Below are 21,443 nucleotides of genomic sequence, written 5' to 3'. Positions count from 1 at the left end.
AGCTGCGCTGGCAAACGTGTTCAATATGTAAAATTTTGACTCGCTCCCAAGAAGGGATTAAAGATTTCGTTGCATTTAAACTGAAGACGTTTTAACGAACTGTTTATGTTTGTTTGTCGTGTTGTTGTTTTTTGTTTACTGGGAATTTTATTCGCGTTTTATGGTGTTGACTTAATGTTGTTTTCTGCGTCATCGAACACACACGTTGCATTTACAAGACATTGTATTTTATTTCCTATGTATTGTAGATTACTACAAGTTTGGGATAAAACATAAGTTATAAATCCAAATCCAAACACTATGAGAGATTCGGATAGAACTTTGATCGTAGCTGTTTCAACATAAAACTTTTAATACGCATCTGTTGATGATACCAGAACATTCAATGTAAAAAACCTCGTCGTACGTAAAAGGAAGTTTTCATTTAAATAATGGATTTAATACGGCGCCTGGCTTAAACAACCGCCGTTAGGAGATATGGAAAATGCATTCGAACGCAAAGGTATGTGGCTTTTATGATCAAATACCACTAAAATGTTGTTTGTTTGGCGTTGTTCGTGACATTGCGGAATCATGTGTACAGCTATTGAATGTATATTTCACTCGGTTAACGGGCTTTATTTCTCAAAAGTTGTCTTGCGCTGTACTCAAATTAGGTCGGAATGCGTATGATGAAACGTTTTACGAATTGATTTTGCGCGTTGGTGCTATTTAAATAAACAACCACTGTGACTATTAGCGACCAAGCGAGGATGTTAATGGACCTAGTTCACCATGTTAACGTACAGTTTTAAAGACTAATAACCTTCTGGTCATGTCTTACTTGAAGTATAATCATATCAGGTTTAAAGTTTTCAAATTTCAACAAGTTATGTTTTGTTGCAAAATATTTTTTGTTAAACGGATCTAAACACGATATTCAATACATCGTATTAAAGCAAACAAATGTATTAAAAGGACACTTTCACAGATTTTGGCATGTATTGAAGTTAACTGCCATTAAATGCTTTATATTGATACATGTAAACATTAGATCTTAAAAGCTCCAGTAAAAAATAAGAATAAAATTAAAGAAAGGAAAAAGTAACCCTCAACTAGGCTCGAACCACTACCCGTGAAGTAAAAGTCAAACATTTTGAACACTCGGCCATCCGTTCTCTAACAGTCTGTGATGTATTTTATACTTTATATAAGCAATCCTCTTGGTGTCACAAAATAATAACGACAACAACAGAACTCTCCAAATTATTCGATCGTTTCGCGTTGCAACGCTTTATATATTTCAAGTTTTAAAATCGTCAAAAGATGCATAAAATGGATATTTTAGAGAATGGTTAATGTGCGGTATTACTGTTTCCTCTTAAATATCATAACTACAACAAAAAATTGCGAATCTTGAACATTTTTTTTTAATTTTGTCAATTTACCAAAACGTGAAAAGGTCCCTCCGAATTGCGCATGAATCTTCAGTTATTGTTTTGAAATAATAATTGATTTGTTTTACTTCTTCAAATATACATATATGATATTCTCGATTAGAGTATTTATGGCAAATGAAGAACGTTTGGTACTATGAGGACATTTTAATTGAGGGGTTTATAAATCGAATATTCAAATATATTCGAATACGAAAAAAACGAATATTCAAATACTACATCAGTTTTCGTTCCCATTATGACTTATGATGCTAATACAGAACATTTTATCAAGATTTCGAGAATTCGAATTTTGATTTTGCTTTTCGTAATGTCATAGTAAAATTTTCGTTGTAAAGAAAATGAGATTGCACTGGTATTGTCACTTCGCATGATAAACGGTTTATCCCAACTTTTCTGGAGTATTCAACGGTCGTATATACGCGGTATAGTTAGCAAACGCTTCAATTCTTATTAACTCTTCGTACGAAAAAAATCATACCAATCGCCAAGTCATTTTTTTTCTGTCTGGAGCTACTGAATTAACCAAGCTTCTACTTTCATGAAGCGATGAAAAGTATACGAAACCAAAAAGACAGATGGATACACTAGATGAACTAGCGCCGATTTTTTTATGGAAAGAGCACTGTCAATGTTCATATCTTGCGCATTATGATCTCTTATACAAACGGTTTATTTTTTCAAACTTATGTCAACACGGTGTAGCTCACATTTGTAAATAATTTTACGGTGTTAACAAAAGCATCCAAACATATGTCATAATGAAATACGTACTGCTATATGTCATAATTTAATACGTACTGCTATATGTCATAATGTAATACGTACTGCTATATGACATAATGTAATACGTACTTCTATATGTCATAATGTAATACGTACTGCTATAACTAAGAGAATCTCCAGAATGACTAAAGATGTCCATTTTTAGAAGCATTCGTTTCGGCAATGCATATCTTGACGAAAATAAAAAGTATTTCATATATGGAGCTGTCTACGAATTATGCAGTAAAACCAGGCGGCAATCTCACTGGGGGCTGACGAGGTCAAAGCGTAGTCCGTTTCGCTACGACGTCGAGTATATGTTTTACTACGAAAACATTGTTTAAATACACATGACATCGAGAACGGATAAGTCGAAAATTGTGTTTAAAACATGTAAGATTATGATTTTGTAATAACAAAACTCTGAATTTAAGCACAATGTCATTTCATAGGTCTGTTACATCAAATTATAATCCAAGATGTGTCTGGTTTATGCGGTTAAACATGAAATAGACCGCTGATTTATCAAACCGAAGTCAAGTTTCACTTTAAAAAATGCAATTAAGGTTTACAACTGTGTTTAATTGACACAATTTTACAATTTCCATATTGATCTATGTATTGTTAAGCCACTGGTGTGTTTAGAAATGTGTAGGGTGACCCAGTTATCAGAAATAAAGGCTACATATTATTATAAGGCATGATCATGTCTCTGACAGCATACGTATATGCCTCGCTACGACAACGCTTTATCGTGCATGCGTTTCTCACAGAAGACGTATTGGTTATCTCTCAAAGGCAAAATAAAGAAGAAAAAAAATTAATACAGAGTCATGGAGTGGCTGGATGTTTCCTTTGAGACAGAGGTAGTAACAACTACACAACATGATCCGAAGCGCACAGTCGACATGGTAATGCACATTATTATGATATAATTACATTCACGACTAGGCCAAAGGAAACGATTAAAATCGAAAATCCATATATAAGATGACAGTTGAGAGTCGAGAACCTAATGTCGTCGGTCTCAATAAAAATGACGCATCTTCACCTTTTGACAATCCCTTATACGTTCATTTTGATAGAGACCGACGATAGGTTTTCAGCATACGGTACTCTTTATCAAATGACATTCGATTCTCGTTATTCCCAACTCGATTATCTCGAAACTCTGCTTATGTCAAAGTAAATCCCATATTCCAACTTCGATCATTATTTATCTCATACGGATTTTGATTTTTACATTGTATATATCAAAGCGATTTTCTTGAAAATCGGTTATCGTCAACTAATTTTGAGGTGAATTTCATGTTCGTATACATGATTGTACCTGTAAAATCCACACCTGTAACAGCCGTAAGGTGTGGAAAGTAGGACCCCAATGGCACAAAACCGCAATTGCATAATCAATATATTGTTGTAAAGTTGTGGCAGTGGGTTTCTGTCACAGGTTATTGTTAACTGCGTACATGACGGCCGGTAAATTTACTTCGTGTTACAATGCGGTTAAGGCCCAGTCTCACTATGATGCCGGCGGAGCCCCAGTGCGTGATCAGGCATCTACCGGGATGAACCGGGGCCCTACCGGGATGAACCGGTGCTCCACCGGGATAAACCGTGGACGACCGGGGACAACCGGTGCTCCACCGGGAAAGTATTAAAATGTTTAATACCTCCGGGATGAACCGGGAGTCACCGGGTAGGACCGGCAACGATCTGCGTGGCACCTGGAACAACCGGGACTGTACCGGGAACAACCGGGACGGCACCTTAGCTCCACCGGGGCCCAAAACCATCCCGGCAGAGCTACGGCAATGCCCCGGTGAATGCCGGCAGAGTCCCTTTATAGCTACGTTACATAAGTAAACCGGTGCTCTGACGGTACCGTCCCGGTTGTTCCCGATGCAGTCCCGGTTGGTTCCAGTGCCAAGCCGGTTATTGCCGGTCCTTCCCGGTAACTCCTGGTTCATCCCGGAGGTATTAAACATTTGAATACTTTCCCGGTGAAGCCCCGGTTGTCCCCGGTTAAACCGGGGCGTTGCCGCAGCTCTGCCGGGGTCTGATGCCGGTATAACCCCGGTGAGTGCCGGCGTAGTGACGGTATACCGGGGCTCTGCCGGGACTCTGCAGGCTTTCACCGGGTTCAACCTTTTCGTTTGGATGTTCATGCGCACAGTGAAGCACGGCATCTTTTGCACTGGGAAATGGCAGTCTGCAGTAACTGAAAACTGCATGTGATATGTCCAGAAATGGATACAGAAACTTCGTTGAGCAACCTATACATTATATTTGTACTTCGTTGCGCAACCAATACATACTCTGTGCGAAACCTTTACATAAAACGACTTGTAATTTCCTTCGAAACAAAGAATTTGCATAATTAAAATATATGTTCGTAACCTGTTTTGTACTTTAAATGTGTAATGTACACTGAATCGAAGTAAAATGTAGTTTTATTTAATTTAAGTTACCGTAATTGGCTATTTTAACAGAATAACCACCTTATGCATTGCTTCAAATCAAAATATTTCGATTTTAGCTCAAAATAAACTTAAAGGTTGCAACTACGCGCATTTGTTATTAGTTTGTTATTGAAAATAAGTACCTACCATTACTGGATGTTCCGTTCTCTAATCCATAAACACCAGAAAATATGAAACTCGCCTGATTAAGTAGTGTATTTACACCATGTTTTCGTAGTAAAACATATACCCGACGTCGTAGCGAAACGGACTACGCTTTGACCTCGTCAGCCCCCAGTGAATCTGAACAATCAGAGTTTGACTCCGTCATGGGAAGCTGTTGCTGTTTGATGCACGTTTCATTGTACAAACAAAATCTTCGTCCATAATTTTTCCAAAACCTTTTCATATGTATCACTCATATTTGCTATACCTGGCATTTACTATTGTTTTAAAAAAACGCCATTTGTATGTGTAAATTAACCCATTTATGCCTAGCGTCTAGAAAAAAAGGCCTTGGCAAACAGCGTAAACCCAGATGAGACGCCACATGATGCGGCGTCTCATCGGGGTCTGCGCTGTTTGCTTAAAGGAATTTCTGTAAGAAATATTCTAAATATAGAAATAAATATACTAGACATCCCTAATTTTGGATATAAATTGATCCAATTTTGCAGGATGGGAGAGTCCACTAGGCATAAATGGGTTAAATCCCAATGATACTCAACTCAACTAAGTTGAGTAAATAAAGGCCGTTGGCCGAACATACGCAGTATTTGAAACAAAAGATAACACATCTTTGTAGATGCGAACACATCATCTTAATTATAAAATATATCAACGCATTACATTGTGTTCATGTTACATTAAAAATATATCAGCTTATTAAATTGTGTTCAAAAGATGATACGCAGTGCTCCAGCTAGGCCTAAATCGAAGGGCGCCGCGCCCTGCCCTCCCGAACCTCCGCCCTGCCCTCCCGAACCTCCGCCCCGCCCCCCCCCCCCAAAAAAAAATAAAAAAAAAAATTTTTTTTTTTTTTTTTTTTTTTACATATGATAATTCATAAATCTCTTATTACATTGTAATTAGTTTAATCCTCATTGTAGACATTATATTTGAATGGTTTAGTAATAATGGGAATAATACAATTATTTATAACATATAAATTAACATGCAATAGAAAGCATTCCAGAAACACCCGCGCGCTCGAACGTGTCCTTTTCACAAAATACTGCGCGTCGAAAGTGCCCTTTTCACAAAATACTGCGCGTCGAAAGTGCCTTTTTGACAAAAAAGCCACCCTGCCCTTTTCAAATTCTAGCTGGAGCACTGTGATACGCATACATATATAATTTCAATAGTGTGTCAATATCTGTTTTGCTCATCAGATTATAAAAGTAATGTACAGTATTTCCACCCATATACTAGTTATATACAAATTATCTACTGAAAACGTCATATTTACTACATTAAAAAAACACGTTGTATTCACAATAAATAATAGAAACATTATTCTCATTGAAATAAAATTTACAAATTCTCAAATTATATGCAATATGTAACTGCCTACCAACTTGAATATTTAATTTGTGATTTGAGCATCTTAACTTAGCAAAGGCTATCTGATATTTTAGCGGAATTTGCAACTGCAATACCGTTCGGTGTTAAGTAGAGATTTATAGTTCTTATAATGGTTTCCTCTAGATGCATTGCTAATGTCTTTGTGCCAATAAAGGTCATTAAATAAGCAATCTTTGTTAAAGATGGTTCATCAACGTGTAATCAGTCTATTAAAAATTGCATAAATATTTTATTTTATTTTTGATGGATTTATTGTCGCACGTTAACTACCTAATTAATCGTAATTGATTAATTATTTTAGGTGTCAAACTATGAAAAATAACGTCTAAAAACACTGACCAAAATATGGGGACGCATTATTTAACCTGTCTTGTAAAGATGTTTGTAAGCAGAAGTAACATATTTGTAATATGGGCCGTGCTTTGTGAAAAGGGGGTTTAATGCATGTGCGTAAAGTGTCGTCCCAGATTAGCTTAAGCAGTCCAAACAGGCCTGCACAAGCTAATCTGGGACGACACTTAACGCACATGCATTAAACCCCTTTTCACAGAGCACGGTCCATATATATTCTAAGTCATCATTGAGAGGTAGTTGAATGTTTGGGATTCACTTTTTTGTAAGTAAATGACTGTAACTGTTCTACATGTACACTACTGGAATGCTCATATTTCAAATTTTCAAGCTAAACTAGTCCTTCGATTTTGTTTAATTCTTTGTTAAGATATCAATACAAGTCATGGCATGGATACAAAATAATCATATAAGCCTTGTTCTGAGACAACTGGGCTAAACGCATGTGCGGAAAGTGTCGTCCCAGATTAGCCTGTGCAGTCCACACAGGCTAATCAGGGACGACACTTTCGGCCTTAACTGGATTTTCGTGTAGAAGAGACTTCTTTTAAACAAAAAAATCCATAAAAGCGGAAAGTGTCGTCCCAGATTAGCAAGTGCAGTGCGCACATGCACTTTACGCAAATGCATTAAGCCCAGCTTTCTCAGAACGCGACTCATATTATCTTGCGATCGTTTATGGTATTCAACAACGTGAACTAGTATAAGGCAAAGTGTATTATTGGTGTTTGGTAAAGTCTGAATATATTTAGTCACCTCGTTTACTCGTTTGTTAGTTATTATTTTGTTTTTAATGTCTTTGTTCGGGGAGTTCGGTACCCGCGCGAGTGGCGGCTTTCAATCTCTAGAATAACCGAAATTTCCGTTAAAGAACGTTAATGTACAGTAACAATTTGTATTTTGAAGTAGTGGATAAGAAAGTTTATATTGAACTTGATTTCACCTTTATCTTGACCTCCATTTATTGTGCACATTTGTATAAGCGGATTTTCTTCCTAGCTTTATATAAAACGAATTAAAGACTTCGTAAGTTTAGCACAATATCATAAGAATAATAGAGATCATATTTGACCTGCATAATCAAAAGTAATTTTAAGTGAACATTTAGTTATCACTGGTAATTTAAAGAGAGTTGTTTGTCGTTACATGTTCCAAAAGTATATATAGTACTTAAACTTATCGTTTGGATTTTAAGTGTTTTTAGTTATTTCTTTATAATCACATTATTATTTGTGGTACTTAAAGCTATCGAAAGTCTCGAAGCCTTTTTTTATCTTTTATAAATTATGTATTCTAAATATGTTAAATGTTGTTAACCAATTTCATTTATTTATTTAATCAATAGGATACCACAGAACACATTCCGACTTTCATGTATGACCAGTATCTTTCCAAAACACGACCTTGTCACAGGTGTGACGAATACCCGACCCCTGACTCATCATCATGATCATCATCATCGACGACATAATCATCATCATCATCATCATCATCATCATCATCATCATCATCATCATCATCATCATCATCATCATCATCATCATCATCATCATCATCATCATCATCATCGTCGTCGTCGTCCAGTCGTCGTCGTCCTCCTCCTCATCATCATCATTGTCATCATCATCATCGTCATCATCCTCTTCATCATCATCATTGTCATCATCATCAATATCATCATCATCATCATCATCATCATCATCATCATCATCATCATCATCATCATCATCATCATCATCATCATCATCATCCTCATCCTCATCCTCATCATCATCATCATCATCATCATCATCTTCTTCTTCTTCTTCTTAATCATCATCATCATCATCATCATCATCATCATCATCATCATCATCATCATCATCATCATCATCATCATCATCATCATCATCATTATCATCATCATCATCATCATCATCATAACTATCATCAGCATCATAACTATCATCAGCATCAGCATCATCATCTTCTTCATCTTCATTATATGTATTACTTGAACTATTATTTTCAGAACACAGACAAGGATTTATCAATGGGTTCCGAATATTCGCTGCATTCATGTTCGTGACCGGATTTCTGCAGCTATTCTTCGGCTTCTACTGTATCGGCCTCCAGTCCCCGGAAGTAGTTTCCGGTACCGTCCCGTACTACATTGGCAGCATCATAAGTGGTTTTTCGGTAAGGACAAATATATCATTGGTATCCGTTAACATCTAAAAAAAAGATCAATGCCCCCTAATGCGCTTTGAAGCCATATATTTGACCTTTGACCTTGAAGGATGACCTTGACCTTTCACCACTCAAAATGTGCAGCTTTGTGAGATACACATGCATGCCAAATATCAAGTTGCTTTCTTCAATATTGCTTAAGTTATGAACAAGGTTAAAGTTTTGGGACAGACACACAGACACACACACATACAATGACAGACAGGCCATAAACAATATACCCCAGAATCGATCCGGGGGCATACAAATATACAGTTGGTATATCGGCTAAACTTCTTTTTCGTGCACCTTTTTACGATTCCCTATAGAATGACATGCGGAAATATTAAAAATCTCTATTTACCCGTCTTTCTTTTGTTAATTTTAGTAAATTTAACGTTGACTTCGCGAATACATGTATGTTCAATATAGAAACTAAATGATCGTAATCTTAATATATATTTGATAAATATAATCGGTTTTAGCTAAACGTGGTCGAACAATTTAAGTAAAGGGTCAACACAAAAAAATAGTTTCGGTCTGGTAAGTGGAAAAACAAATGGTTTACGCCTTACATTAATAATTGGTTTAAATGTTGTATGAAATACCGCAACATCAAAGACCAGTTTTACCGAAAATAATTCAAGGCATTCTAGAATGGCATCAGTTGCAATGAATGTATATGGCTTGAATTTCAATGAAAATTATCCCTTTTGTTAGAAATATATTGAATGGTTATTTCGAAGTGTCAAATTGGAAATCAATCATAACATTCTACAACATCAGCCATGTTGCTGTCGATTTATACAATCAAGTCTGCTTGCTAAAGATAAACTGAGAGATTTCAATTTGTGTGTCAATTTATGAATAAATAAACCGACTACATCTCAAAAGGCGATATTTTATATGGTAGTGCCGTTTTTTCTTCGGATGAACCTAGATTTCAAACAGCGGAAATTGAACTTAATCAAGTTGAAATCGCAAGTTAATATTTACTCAGTACACACAATATATTGTACGCTCGTATACGTGATCACCTGGTGTTATTTATTTAGCTGTAATGGTTTTATTTGACGCTAAGCAAACATATATCTATTCTAACACCCCTTGCACTTAAATGCACAATTAAAAGCATGCAATGAATGGCTATAGAAGGAATTTAGTTTATGTGAGCTGTAGTTAACTGTTATCATGAATAACTTTAGTTAGAGTTTTTCTGCAGTCTGCAAGGTAGTATACATATATAAATCATATAAACTTTGTTTATATATGTGAACAAGCTTTTAAAATAAGTACCTGTATTGTGAAAACTGTTCGGACTTAAATATCATTATGCCCTTAGATGTGCGAGTCTTTTTGTAGAACTTACCTTTCATTAGACATTTAGAAATTACACGGGCGTATGTGGGGTGCATGGGGCATGCCCCTCCCTACCCCCAACCCCCGCGAAAAGAGATTTCTCTTTGAAGCCGCGTAAACGAGTTTGACGTGTACGCATATATCAACAAATATAGTTTAAAATCAAAACCACTAGAGATGATACTGTTTAACCCATTCATGCCTAGCGTCCTGAAAAAAGGACATTGCAAACAGCGTAGACCCAGATGAGACGCCGCATGATGCGGCGTCTCATCTGGGTCTGCGCTGTTTGCTTAAAGGAATTTCAGTTAGTAATATTCTAAATATAGAAATAAATATACCAGACATCCCTAATTTTGGAAATTAATTGATCCAATTTAGAAGGATGGGAGAGTCCACTGGGCATAAATGGGTTAAATGTCTAAGCCATTGCGTCAAAACATATTATGACTACAACTGTATGCCTTACGGTGATAGTTTTTATTTAGTTCAAATGTTCGACTTAATAAATCCACAATTCGTACGCGTGTAAGTCCGTATGCCCCGGAATGCCTCTGAAATATGTAATTTTTTACAATTTTGTGGGGCTATTACCTATAGTGGATTGAGATCGGTTAATGAGGGAAAAGTCCATGATATAAAAGAATAATTATGAGCGGACGAACGCTTTAATGCCACAAGTATAGAAAGAAAAAAGCTCTGATTATTCAACCTGTGTAACATGTTCATGAACCTCGCTTATTTAACCCATTTATGCCTAGTGGACTCTCCCATCCTTCTTAATTGGATCAATTTATTTCGAAAATTAGGGATTTCTAGTTTACTTATTTCTATATTTAGAATATTTATTACTGAAAATCCTTTTAGCAAACAGCGCAGACCCAGATGAGACGCCGCATCATGCGGCGTCTCATCTGGGTCTACGCTGTTTGCAATGTCCTTTTTTCAGGACGCTAGGCATGAATGGGTTAAAATAAGGTTTAATGCTTAGCGAAAAGATTCACCCTAGATTAGTGCTTGCAATCCAAATACATGTAGTATAATCAGGGACGATACATTCCGCCTGAACTGGATTTTCGCTAAGAAGATAATTCCCGAAACGAAAAATACCATTACATCTGGAAAGTGTCTACCCTGATAAGCCTGTCGGACTTCACAGGCTCATCCAGGACGACAATTTAAACAAAAGCATTAAGCTCCGTTTTCCGCCGGACAAGGCTCACGAGTTTTCTTACTTTCAGGCAATGGTTCCAACACTTGTTTGTGTGGCACTGTATTACAAGGGTACGGATACTGAAGTACAGAAGCAAGAGAAAATGACCGTCCATGCAATTCAAACAACGGTATAAAAAGTTACAGTTCATAGTTGTGTTGCGGTAAATATGTACGCATTATGTCATTTTATGTATTTTTAGGTCTATAATATGTGACGACATTTTTAGATGTACTTATGTTTATATTGTTACTAATATTAATACTTTTGTCTCCTAGTTATTTCCATAAAGTAAATGATTTATAAGTAAATATGCAAAATACGACCTAAATTTAATTTTCTAGCCATTTAGCATACCTATGTAAAATCTTTATAATCCGTGGTGCATTCGTGTACTTTGATTTCGTGGATTGCCTGATCCACGAATTTGACACAAACACATCGAAAAACGACCGACGCAAATTCCTCTGTTTTTCCAAATAAGAAATCCACGAATTCTCGTAATCACAAAGTACATTTTCAAACCACGAAATTTTATGCTGGCGAATATTAATGGTTTTACAGTTAAGACAGCACCCATATTACGATTGATTGTGTTTGGCATTTAAAAAATTAAATGAACATAATAATATATCTAACATGTGTTTAAGAAGAGCGAGATTTTGTTTAATTCGTTGGTGAACAGCAGTTTTTTTTCGCTATTGGGTCTCAAGTTGCGAAGCATTAAAGATGCAGACTTTTCCGACAAAAGGATTTGTTTTACGTAGGAACCAAAATAACATGCGTGTTTTGTTCTTCATTATTAAAAATAAATAAATTGTTATAAAGATAAATACGTTCGTGCTATTATTCAATGTTTTTAGAAATTGATGGGATTATTAAAAAACTTTATGTAATTTTTGTCGGAGGTTGGTATTTTCTCAAACGACGAACATCTTTGGGGGGAGAAAAATGTATGTGAAGACTAACATTTGTAGCATGGGGTGGATCGATTGTCAGCAGCAGTTGTCCTTCAAGACCAAAAGCTACTCGTATCTCGCATTCATAGACAATCCCATATATCAACGAGTTATTGACACATGTTGAACCTGCCAAATTGAGCATTTTAATGATGATAAGAGCCGCGTTCTGAGTAAACTGGGCATAATGCATGTGCGTTAAGTGTCGTCCCAGATTAGCCTGTGCACTCCGCACAGGCTAATCAGAGACAACACTTTCCGCCTTAATTTGATTCTTGGTATGGAGGTACTTCCTTGAAACTAAAAATACCACAAAAGCGTAAAGTGTCGTCCCTGATTAGCCTATGCGGACTGCACAAGCTAATCTGGGACGACAATTTACGCACATGCATTATGCCCAGTTTTCTCAGAACGCGTCTCATATATATCGTTTAGATCTTTCCGTAATTTCAGGTCAAGTTTTTACTCTACTCATCACCAATCGTGGTTACCCTCGTTTTGTTCAGCGTCATCATAACGGCCTGCTTCGGACTCTGTGTAGCGAAGTGTTCGTACTCGTCCAAAATAGACATGAATTTTGGAATGTCCGCCTACCTTCTTGCGCTCGAAGGATTTGGATTGTTTACAATTCTTGGAAACGCCTTATTATCATGGAAAACATGCGCATATTTACGAATAGAAACGCTATGTCATCGTATCGACGCACCGGCTGAAGTGGACACCGAAAGTGAAGTGAAAAGTGATGAGAACTTGAGTGAAAGCGAGACCGACCAGTCATAGCGCTTAGATATTGTGTGTATACAGTTTATAAATGTTCGAATCTTGTGATATGTGTCAACATCGACATTTCATTCTTAACCCTTTGCATGCTGGGAAATTTGTCGTCTGCTAAAATGTCGTCTGCTGAATTTGTAAAATAAGCATTTTCTTCATTTTTTTCAAAGAATACTATCAGAATAGCAAACAGTTTGGATCCAGATGAGACGCTACGTTCTGTGGCGTCTCATCTGGATCCAAACTGTTTGCAAAGGCCTTTAAAATTCGGTTTCCGCACTGAAAGGGTTAAAAGTTGATAAGCCAACTTTGAAGTGATAGTACAGTCAACTCGCCAATAGGGGGTCACACCAATAGGGGGTTACTATCGGGTATTTTATGAAAAAGTATAATCAAATCAAAAACAATTGTTGCATAGTGTGTCCCTTGAATCAGGTGTTTTTAACCTTATATAACAGACGCCGAATATCGGCGTCTTCCCCCGCCAAACTAGGCTGGGTTTTTCCCCTCTCAGAACCAAAAATTCCCCCTAACAAAAAAAAACAATTTTTTTTTTAATAACAAGATGTGTTTCATGATTATGTTATCTCAATTCTATTTCAATTTAATCTTGCCAAACGTAATACATTATGAAAAAAACAATGAATATAGTTCAAACATGTACAAATGTATTGTAATAATGAGAAAGTAAGTAAACAAATCCCCCAAAAAGGGAAACGCCGCGAAAATTCCCACGCGCACATTTCTTCTCCAAAGTGGAAAATCCCGCGTAAAATGTCCCCCACATAAGGGCTAAAGGCCCCTTCCCCCACAACCCCAAAAAACCCTGCTTGAATAAATGTACAATTTTAACGAATGTGAAAAGATGCTCCAACTGTTGATCTGACGGGGGAGATAATGCTGTAAACAGTGATCCTGTATTGGCGATAGTGAGTGCTTTTGTGTACATCACTTTATTATAGGTAATATTTATTTATTTTCAATGAAACCTTTTTAAATCTGAAATATGGTTAAATGACAGCGTTATAAACTGTTTATTTTATAGTTTTTGTGATCATCTGATATATTTTCATTGCTGTACTTTCATTGGTCATTTTTGCAAAGAAAATCAGAAGTGTACTGCGGCAAAATAATAATACAGCAAAAATGATATAATAGCATTTATTTTTACATCTTGTCATATATACACAAAAGCCAAAGGGACAACATTCTAATGGAAATATTAAACTTTTTGGCATTTGATTCCCTATTGGCAAGTTGATAGTACGCTAAGCAACCCGCGGACTTGTCTGTGTATAGACAGTTTCTTTTAAAAGTCATAAAATGATAAAATAATATAAACGGTGCATAACGTTCCAATGAAAAGGTATTATTGAAAGACAATGCACGTAAATAAATGCCCTCATGAAAAATGAACCTGTATTTTACATGTTCATTAGCATACGTTAAACTTTTAAAACTTGTGTTTAACTTTTTTAAGCATTTGTTTTAAATTATTTACGAAATAAAAAATCTAGTTTATATAAATATGTAAACAAACATGCGTAAAATCGAACAATGACTAATGACCCATCGCCATGTAAAACCAGATAGGGGAGATCACTATTGATGACTCTGAATTTTCTTGCGTGATGTTGTCATTCTTTTAGTTAGAAAATTCAAACAAACGCCAGCAAAATAGGTTGGAATTGTTAAGATAGGCTTTCAGATTATACAATATTTATATTCGATTTACAACGTGGGCATTAATTATAAATGAATATTAAATCAAACACCTGTACATAGAACAAGGATGCCCCAACCTTCATTTGGTTATAACAAAAGCATATCCATGATATAACACACTGTATGTGCTTATCCTAAATACCCGTATAAACGTCTATTTAAATGTCAATACGAATGTTAATGCTCATTGGGTCATTGTCGACCTGAATTGGCCCACAAGTCACCCGGGGGTGACTAGAAGCCGATTCATGTCACCCTGGGGTGACTTAAAGCCGACGCGAGTCACCCCGGGTGACTAGAATCGGCTTCATGTCACCCCAGGGTGACATTTATCGGCTTTTAGTCACCCCCGGGTGACAAGAATCGTCTTAAAGTCACCCCAGGGTGACATGAATCGGCTTCTAGTCACCTCCGGGTGACAAGAATCGGCTTGAAGTCACCACAGGGTGACTTGTGGGCCATTTCAGGTCGGCAATGACCCATGTCTATGTACACGTCTGTATAAATGTATATATATATATTGTCAATATAAATGTTTATATAAATGCCGATATGCATGCCTATACAAATGTCAATATAAATGTCTAGATAAATGTCTAAATAAATGACTTAATACATGTCTACATACGTGTCTTTATAAATATATATACAAATGTGTATATACACGTCTATATACATTTGTATGTGCTTGTCTATATAATTGTCAATATAAATTTAATATCTATATAAATGTCTATATAAATTGGTATATAAATGCCTCTATAAATGTCAATATAAATGTCTATATAAACGTCTGTTTACATGTCTATATATATTCTGTATGAATATATACATAAGAGCAGGTACACATTGTCAGTTACACGCAACGAAAGTCGAAATCAGTTTTTCTCCAAAAATGGCCGATATTACGCTGTAATCGGGAAACACATACGGAATATTACGCTAGTCAATTGTTCCAAGAGTTTGTATCACTCGAGTGGCTTGTGTGATGAAGTAAGAGTGATACAAACTCTTGGAACAATTGACTAGCGTAATATTCCTTTTATTATATACAACAACTAACGAAAACAGTTAACAATTGTATTTTTTATTTTAACAAAACTGACAAAACAATGACTAAAACGGTACGCCATAGTTTATATAAGACAAAAGCGTTGAAACGATATGCACTTCCACTTCTATTCTTCCATGTCTTTATCGAAACTTAGTTTAAGCCACACTATTTTATTGTATTCCTATCGAAATATACATTTATGCATAATAAACACCCACTCCAAAGTACGTTTTGAATTCGTTCGTTGCTTTTAACAAATATATAGTTTACTGTTAAAAAACACCACGTCCGACATGTCCTTAAATTCCAGAGAGTTTAGATAAAACTATTGTGTTTCGTCACAGAATGTACTACGTAATATATTTCGTTATATACAATATTTCTATTTTCGGTGAGCGTAATGTGGCGTTATTAAATGGGTTGAAGTAGTCCGGCTAGTATGGTAATACGGAACTGGAAACAGCGAGTAGCGTAATACGGGATTTTTTATTTCAACGATTGATACAACCTGTATTTTGTTAAAAGCATTAAACAGGTATATAATAAATACTTGTATCATTACTTTTTATATAATTGTATCACTACCAGTCATACTTGTTTGAGTATGCGCGAATCCATTATCTGAAGGAGTGAATAATAATATGACGGAAAAGAGAATCTATTCGCCCGTCTGAAAGTGGGCGCATAATTTAACTTATTTCGTTATACCCATTACATAAAAATAGCTGGCAATGTGTTAAAATGGATAGGATTGTAAATTATGCAATCTGTTAATGCCTTTTCATAACGAATATTCATAAGTTTCGTGTTTGTCAGGAACAATCTTTATAAAATACATTGATTTTTGGCACAGCATAGCTGTGTAATAACAACCAATGCGAAAGACGCAAAAATCTTGTCGGACACGAGGTCCGATAACTTTTAAAATTTGTCGGACCTCGCCAGATTTTATCGGACCTCGTTTTTCGTCCGTGCCGAGACAAGTATGTTTCGCCGTTTTATTAAAAGTTGTTAAATTTTAAATGCCGCTCACTTTCCAGCCATATCATGATATCAGTAAGAAAGTGATTAGCGTTTATTTTGTATTAATATTAGTTTCATATCTCGACTTGACTCGCTACGAATTTTATTCGCGGGAGCTGTAATTTTGTGATCCAGCTAAGAAATTCCGTAGCAAGTAAAGTCGATATATAGAGCGAATATTAGTACGAATTAAACGCTAATCACTTTCTTGCTGATATGGCTGAGAAGTGAGCGGCATACACAAATTACAAAAAGTAATAAAGGGTATAACACGGCAAAAATTGCTTGTCTCGGCACGGACGTCGCCATCTTGACTTCCTTTGACTTATACTGTTCACACAAGATAAAAATATAAATTGAGAATGTAAAAACTGTTTATTGAGTCTATTGGCAATGAACAAAACAACATCACCACACATTGAAATAAAAACGTTTAATGCATGTTGATTCCATCCTGTGAATCGCCGTCGGATTGATACTCTGAATCTGTCTCATCGGAGTCAGAGGGCTTTTCCACACAATCTGTAAAGGATTATTTAAAAATTTAAACATTCCGAATACAATAACTTATGAATAAGAACAGTAAGTTTAAACAATTTAAATTGATAATTAAGTAAAATTAAGTTTTATGTTGTTGTTTTTTTTTTTTTTCTTGTCGGACACGAGGTCCGACAATTTGGGAAATATTATCGGACCTCGTCGAATTTTATCGGATTTGTCCGAGGTCCGATGTCTTTCGCATTGGTTGGTAATAACCAAGAAATAGCGTATTCGTTAAGAAACGTAAATCTAAGCGAGAACAACTTTGTCTTTCTATGATACTCGTTGCGGACAGAGTCATAACGGTGTAAACAGTAAAGTAAAACATAATCTCATTTTAAAAGCACAAACAATTATATAACCATGTTAGAATTAACATAATATAGCATCGTCGATACTTTATATTTTAGCACTTAAAAAATCCTGGAGGTTCTGAGTTATGTGTACGAAACAACTCGACCAGGCTGTGTTACAACCTGAAGTGTAATAACGACCTGAATTGTAATAAACTTTATTACATTATTACAATTGCGTGACAACCTGAATTGTAATAACGCCCGAAAGTGTAATAAACTTTTTTCTTGCTTTAAAATTGCATCTGATCACATTTCCAAACACAGATTATTGCAAAATATAATGCATACATGGATATAATATATATATTAATAGGGTAATACGAATTATGAATAACAAAAAGGTGTTCTCATACAAACTCAATTGTAATAAAGTTATTACATTATTACAATCGCGTGTCGACCTGAATTGTAATAACGCCCGAAAGTGTAATAAACTTATTTCTTGGTTTAAAATTGCATCTTATCGCATTTTTAAGCACATATGTTTGAAAAATATAGTGTATATATTTATATAAAAATGTATCTTAATTAGGTAATACGACCTATGAATGACAAAAAATGTGTTCTCATACAAAAACAATTGTAATAACGTTATTACATTATTACAACTGCTTGTCGACCTGAATTGTAATAACGCCCGAAAGTGTAATAAACTTATCTTTGGGTTTAAAATCGCATCTTATCGCATTTTCAAACACAGAATATAGCAAAATATAATGCATATATGTATATAAAATATTTATTAATAGGGCAAAACGACCTATGAATGACAAAAAATGGTGTTCTCATACAACCTCAATTGTAATAAAGTTATTACATTATTACAATCGCGTGTCGCCCTGAATTGTAATAACGCCCGAAAGTGTAATAAACTTATTTCTTGGTTTAAAGTGATATAAGATGCATTTTTCACTGTTGAATTGAGCTGAAAAGAATTACTGGTCAAAAGAGTTATTTAAAATGTTTTAACTCACCCGATACGACTCGAGTTGTTCTGTTCAACAGGCCTTAGGTTAACGGAATTACGTTGTACGGACTAGCAATGGTATTACCATCATACCATTTGGAATGGGGTAAGAGGCTAACGCCATAACATTTCGATAGATAACCTTGCTGAAAGTTCTATAACTAAACAGAAGGAAAACGGAATAGGCTACGGTATCGCGACCTTCTCGATTATTTATTAAAATAATAATGCAAGAAAATGCATATTAAGGTCTTGAACTCAATAAAGAATTTAAATATAGGTTATAAATATTTATTTTATTTAAGGAATTCGGAACATTTTGAGATTGAATATAATAAATACTGAATTGAATCTTGTTGCCGCGTAGTTTATTTGTCATTCATGACAAATGTACGATAGATTAATAATTTTGAAAACACTAGGGATTCGTTTGTTTTCATTTATTCATTTATCTATTTATCTACTTATTCATTTATTCATCCATTCATCCGTCCGTCCGTTTGTTCGCTCGTTCGTTCGTGCGTTCGTTTGTGAGTTCGTGCGTTTGTTCATTGATTTGTTTGTTCGCTCTTCGGTTTGTTCTTTTCGTTCGCTCGTTCGTTCTTTCGCTCATTCGTTCTTTTGTTAGTTTGTTCGTTCGTTCGTTTGTTCGTTCGTTTGTGTGTTCGTTCGTTCATTCATTTATTTATTTATTTATTCAGTCCGTCCGTCCTTTCGTTTTTTCGTTCGTTCGTGCGTTTTTGTGCGTTCGTGCATTTGTTCATTGGTTCGTTCGTTCGTTCGCACGTTCTTTCTTTCTTTCTTTCTTTCTTTCATTCATTAATTCATTAATTCATTTATTCATTTATTCATTTATTCATTTATTCATTTATTCATTTATTCATTTATTCATTTACTCATTTATTGATTTATTCATTGATTTTTTTATTCATTTTTTGCATTTATTAATTTATTCATTTATTCACTAACCCATTTACTCATTCATTCATTCACTCATTCATTTTTATTTATTTAATGATTTATGTTTTTAATTATTTATTATTTGTTTGTTCGTTCGCCCGTCCGTCCGTCCGTTTTTTGTCCTTTGGTTTGTTCGTTGGTTCATTCGTTGGTTGGTTCGTTACTTCGTTCGTTCGTTCGTTATTTAATAATTTTCTTTGATTCTAAGGCCTTTAGACTATCATCATCATCATCATCATGATAATCGTCCTCATGATCTTCATCATCATCATCATCATCATCATCATCATCATCATCATCATCATCATCATCATCATCATCATGTTCATCATCATAACAATCATCATCATTATAATCATGATCATGATGATGATGATGATAATCATCATCATCATAATCATTATCATCATCTTCATCATCATCATCATCACCATCATCATCTTCATCATCAGCAGCATCATCATCATTATGATCATAATCATCATCATCATCATCATCATCATCATCATCATCATCATCATCATCATCATCATCATCATCATCATCATCATCATCATCTTCATCATCATCTTCATCATCATCATCATTTTTATTTTTTATTTTAATTTCTTATTTTATGTTTGATATATTTTTTATGATTATTTGTACTTTATATTATATAATATGCATATTATGTTAATGCTGCCACGTTAAAACAATGATTAAATAAATGATGGATGAAGGTTAAAAAATGATCGTTTCGTAGCAGCAGGAGGGGGGTCTTGGGTACTTTATGACATCTCGTGTTAACAGGGTTTTTTATGTGGGTGTGTCATGCTACAATTTCCTGTTAATCGGACCCGAAATATGATTAGGCCGCTTTTAATAGTGGTGATAACCGTTATTTCTATTGTTACGCAATACGAAAATTCGAAAACAAATGTCACGGCTTATTTTTCTGACCCTTTCTATGTTGCAATTTATATAAAAAAAGTATATAAATTAACTCAGGTGTGGCTGTCTTTATTTTTAAGATATGAAATTACATTAATTGTTAAAATAGTTGTTAACATACCTTAACTACGATAATGGAAGCGATAAATATTTTGTTGTAGAGACGCAGTTGTCTTTCCACACATTTTAATCATACATTTATGACTTCTTGCGTTTTCTTAATGAAAAATATAACCACAATACTTTACGACAGAAAATTTAAGTCAGACTAAGTTATGAGGGGAACCGGCCGACCTCTGATCTGTGTGTGATAACCTGACGCTCAAAAGGATAAGAAAGGGATCACCGCAGCGGGTTGCTAATACACAGTGCAGACTTCCGCTGTTTTATTGGGGGTATTGTTTATACAGCATATGCAAAATAGCATGGATTCCAATTTTGAAATAAACATCTGAAAATAGCGCCGTTGACTTTTAAATTGAAGAGTATAGACGACATCAAAGTCGAAGAATTGATTTTCTGAAAGAAACAAAGAACACCGCGAGTTTAATGAGGACGACAAATACAATTAAATAAATAATAAAAAATTAATTCGCATAGCATGGAGGCAGTTTATGTCTTACTTAAAGGTGAACAGATAAGTTCAGACTAAAAACCGTATACAGGAATATAATATAATTGCGTCTCTGTCCCATTAGATATTTCGCTAGCGAATATTTATTTCACATGCAGTATGTGCTGTAAATTAGAAACCGAATTTGCGCATAAATTACT

At 35.2% G+C, this 21,443-nt stretch overlaps 1 protein-coding gene across 1 annotated transcript; it reads left to right on the top strand.

Moving 5' to 3' along the window:
• LOC127846516 (uncharacterized) lies at positions 1-13,314 on the top strand. Its single transcript, XM_052377813.1, has 4 exons — positions 1-502; positions 8,610-8,776; positions 11,407-11,508; positions 12,791-13,314. The coding sequence occupies exons 1-4, from the start codon at positions 478-480 to the stop codon at positions 13,115-13,117; spliced, it is 621 nt and encodes a 206-aa protein (XP_052233773.1). The 5' UTR covers positions 1-477; the 3' UTR covers positions 13,118-13,314.
• The last annotated feature ends 8,129 nt before the right edge of the window (positions 13,315-21,443 follow it).

The sequence above is a fragment of the Dreissena polymorpha genome, chromosome 9 (genome assembly GCF_020536995.1).
Source record: "Dreissena polymorpha isolate Duluth1 chromosome 9, UMN_Dpol_1.0, whole genome shotgun sequence".
Taxonomy (NCBI): domain Eukaryota; kingdom Metazoa; phylum Mollusca; class Bivalvia; order Myida; family Dreissenidae; genus Dreissena; species Dreissena polymorpha.
The sequence above is the reverse complement of the archived record's forward strand: the minus strand, read 5'-3'. Positions and strand labels throughout refer to the sequence as shown.

Coding starts and splice junctions, on each gene's coding strand:
- LOC127846516 (XM_052377813.1), top strand. CDS start 478: ATGGAAAATGCATTCGAACGCAAAG. Junction 503..8,609: donor AAATGCATTCGAACGCAAAG/GTATGTGGCTTT, acceptor TATTATTTTCAG/AACACAGACAAGGATTTATC. Junction 8,777..11,406: donor GCATCATAAGTGGTTTTTCG/GTAAGGACAAAT, acceptor TCTTACTTTCAG/GCAATGGTTCCAACACTTGT.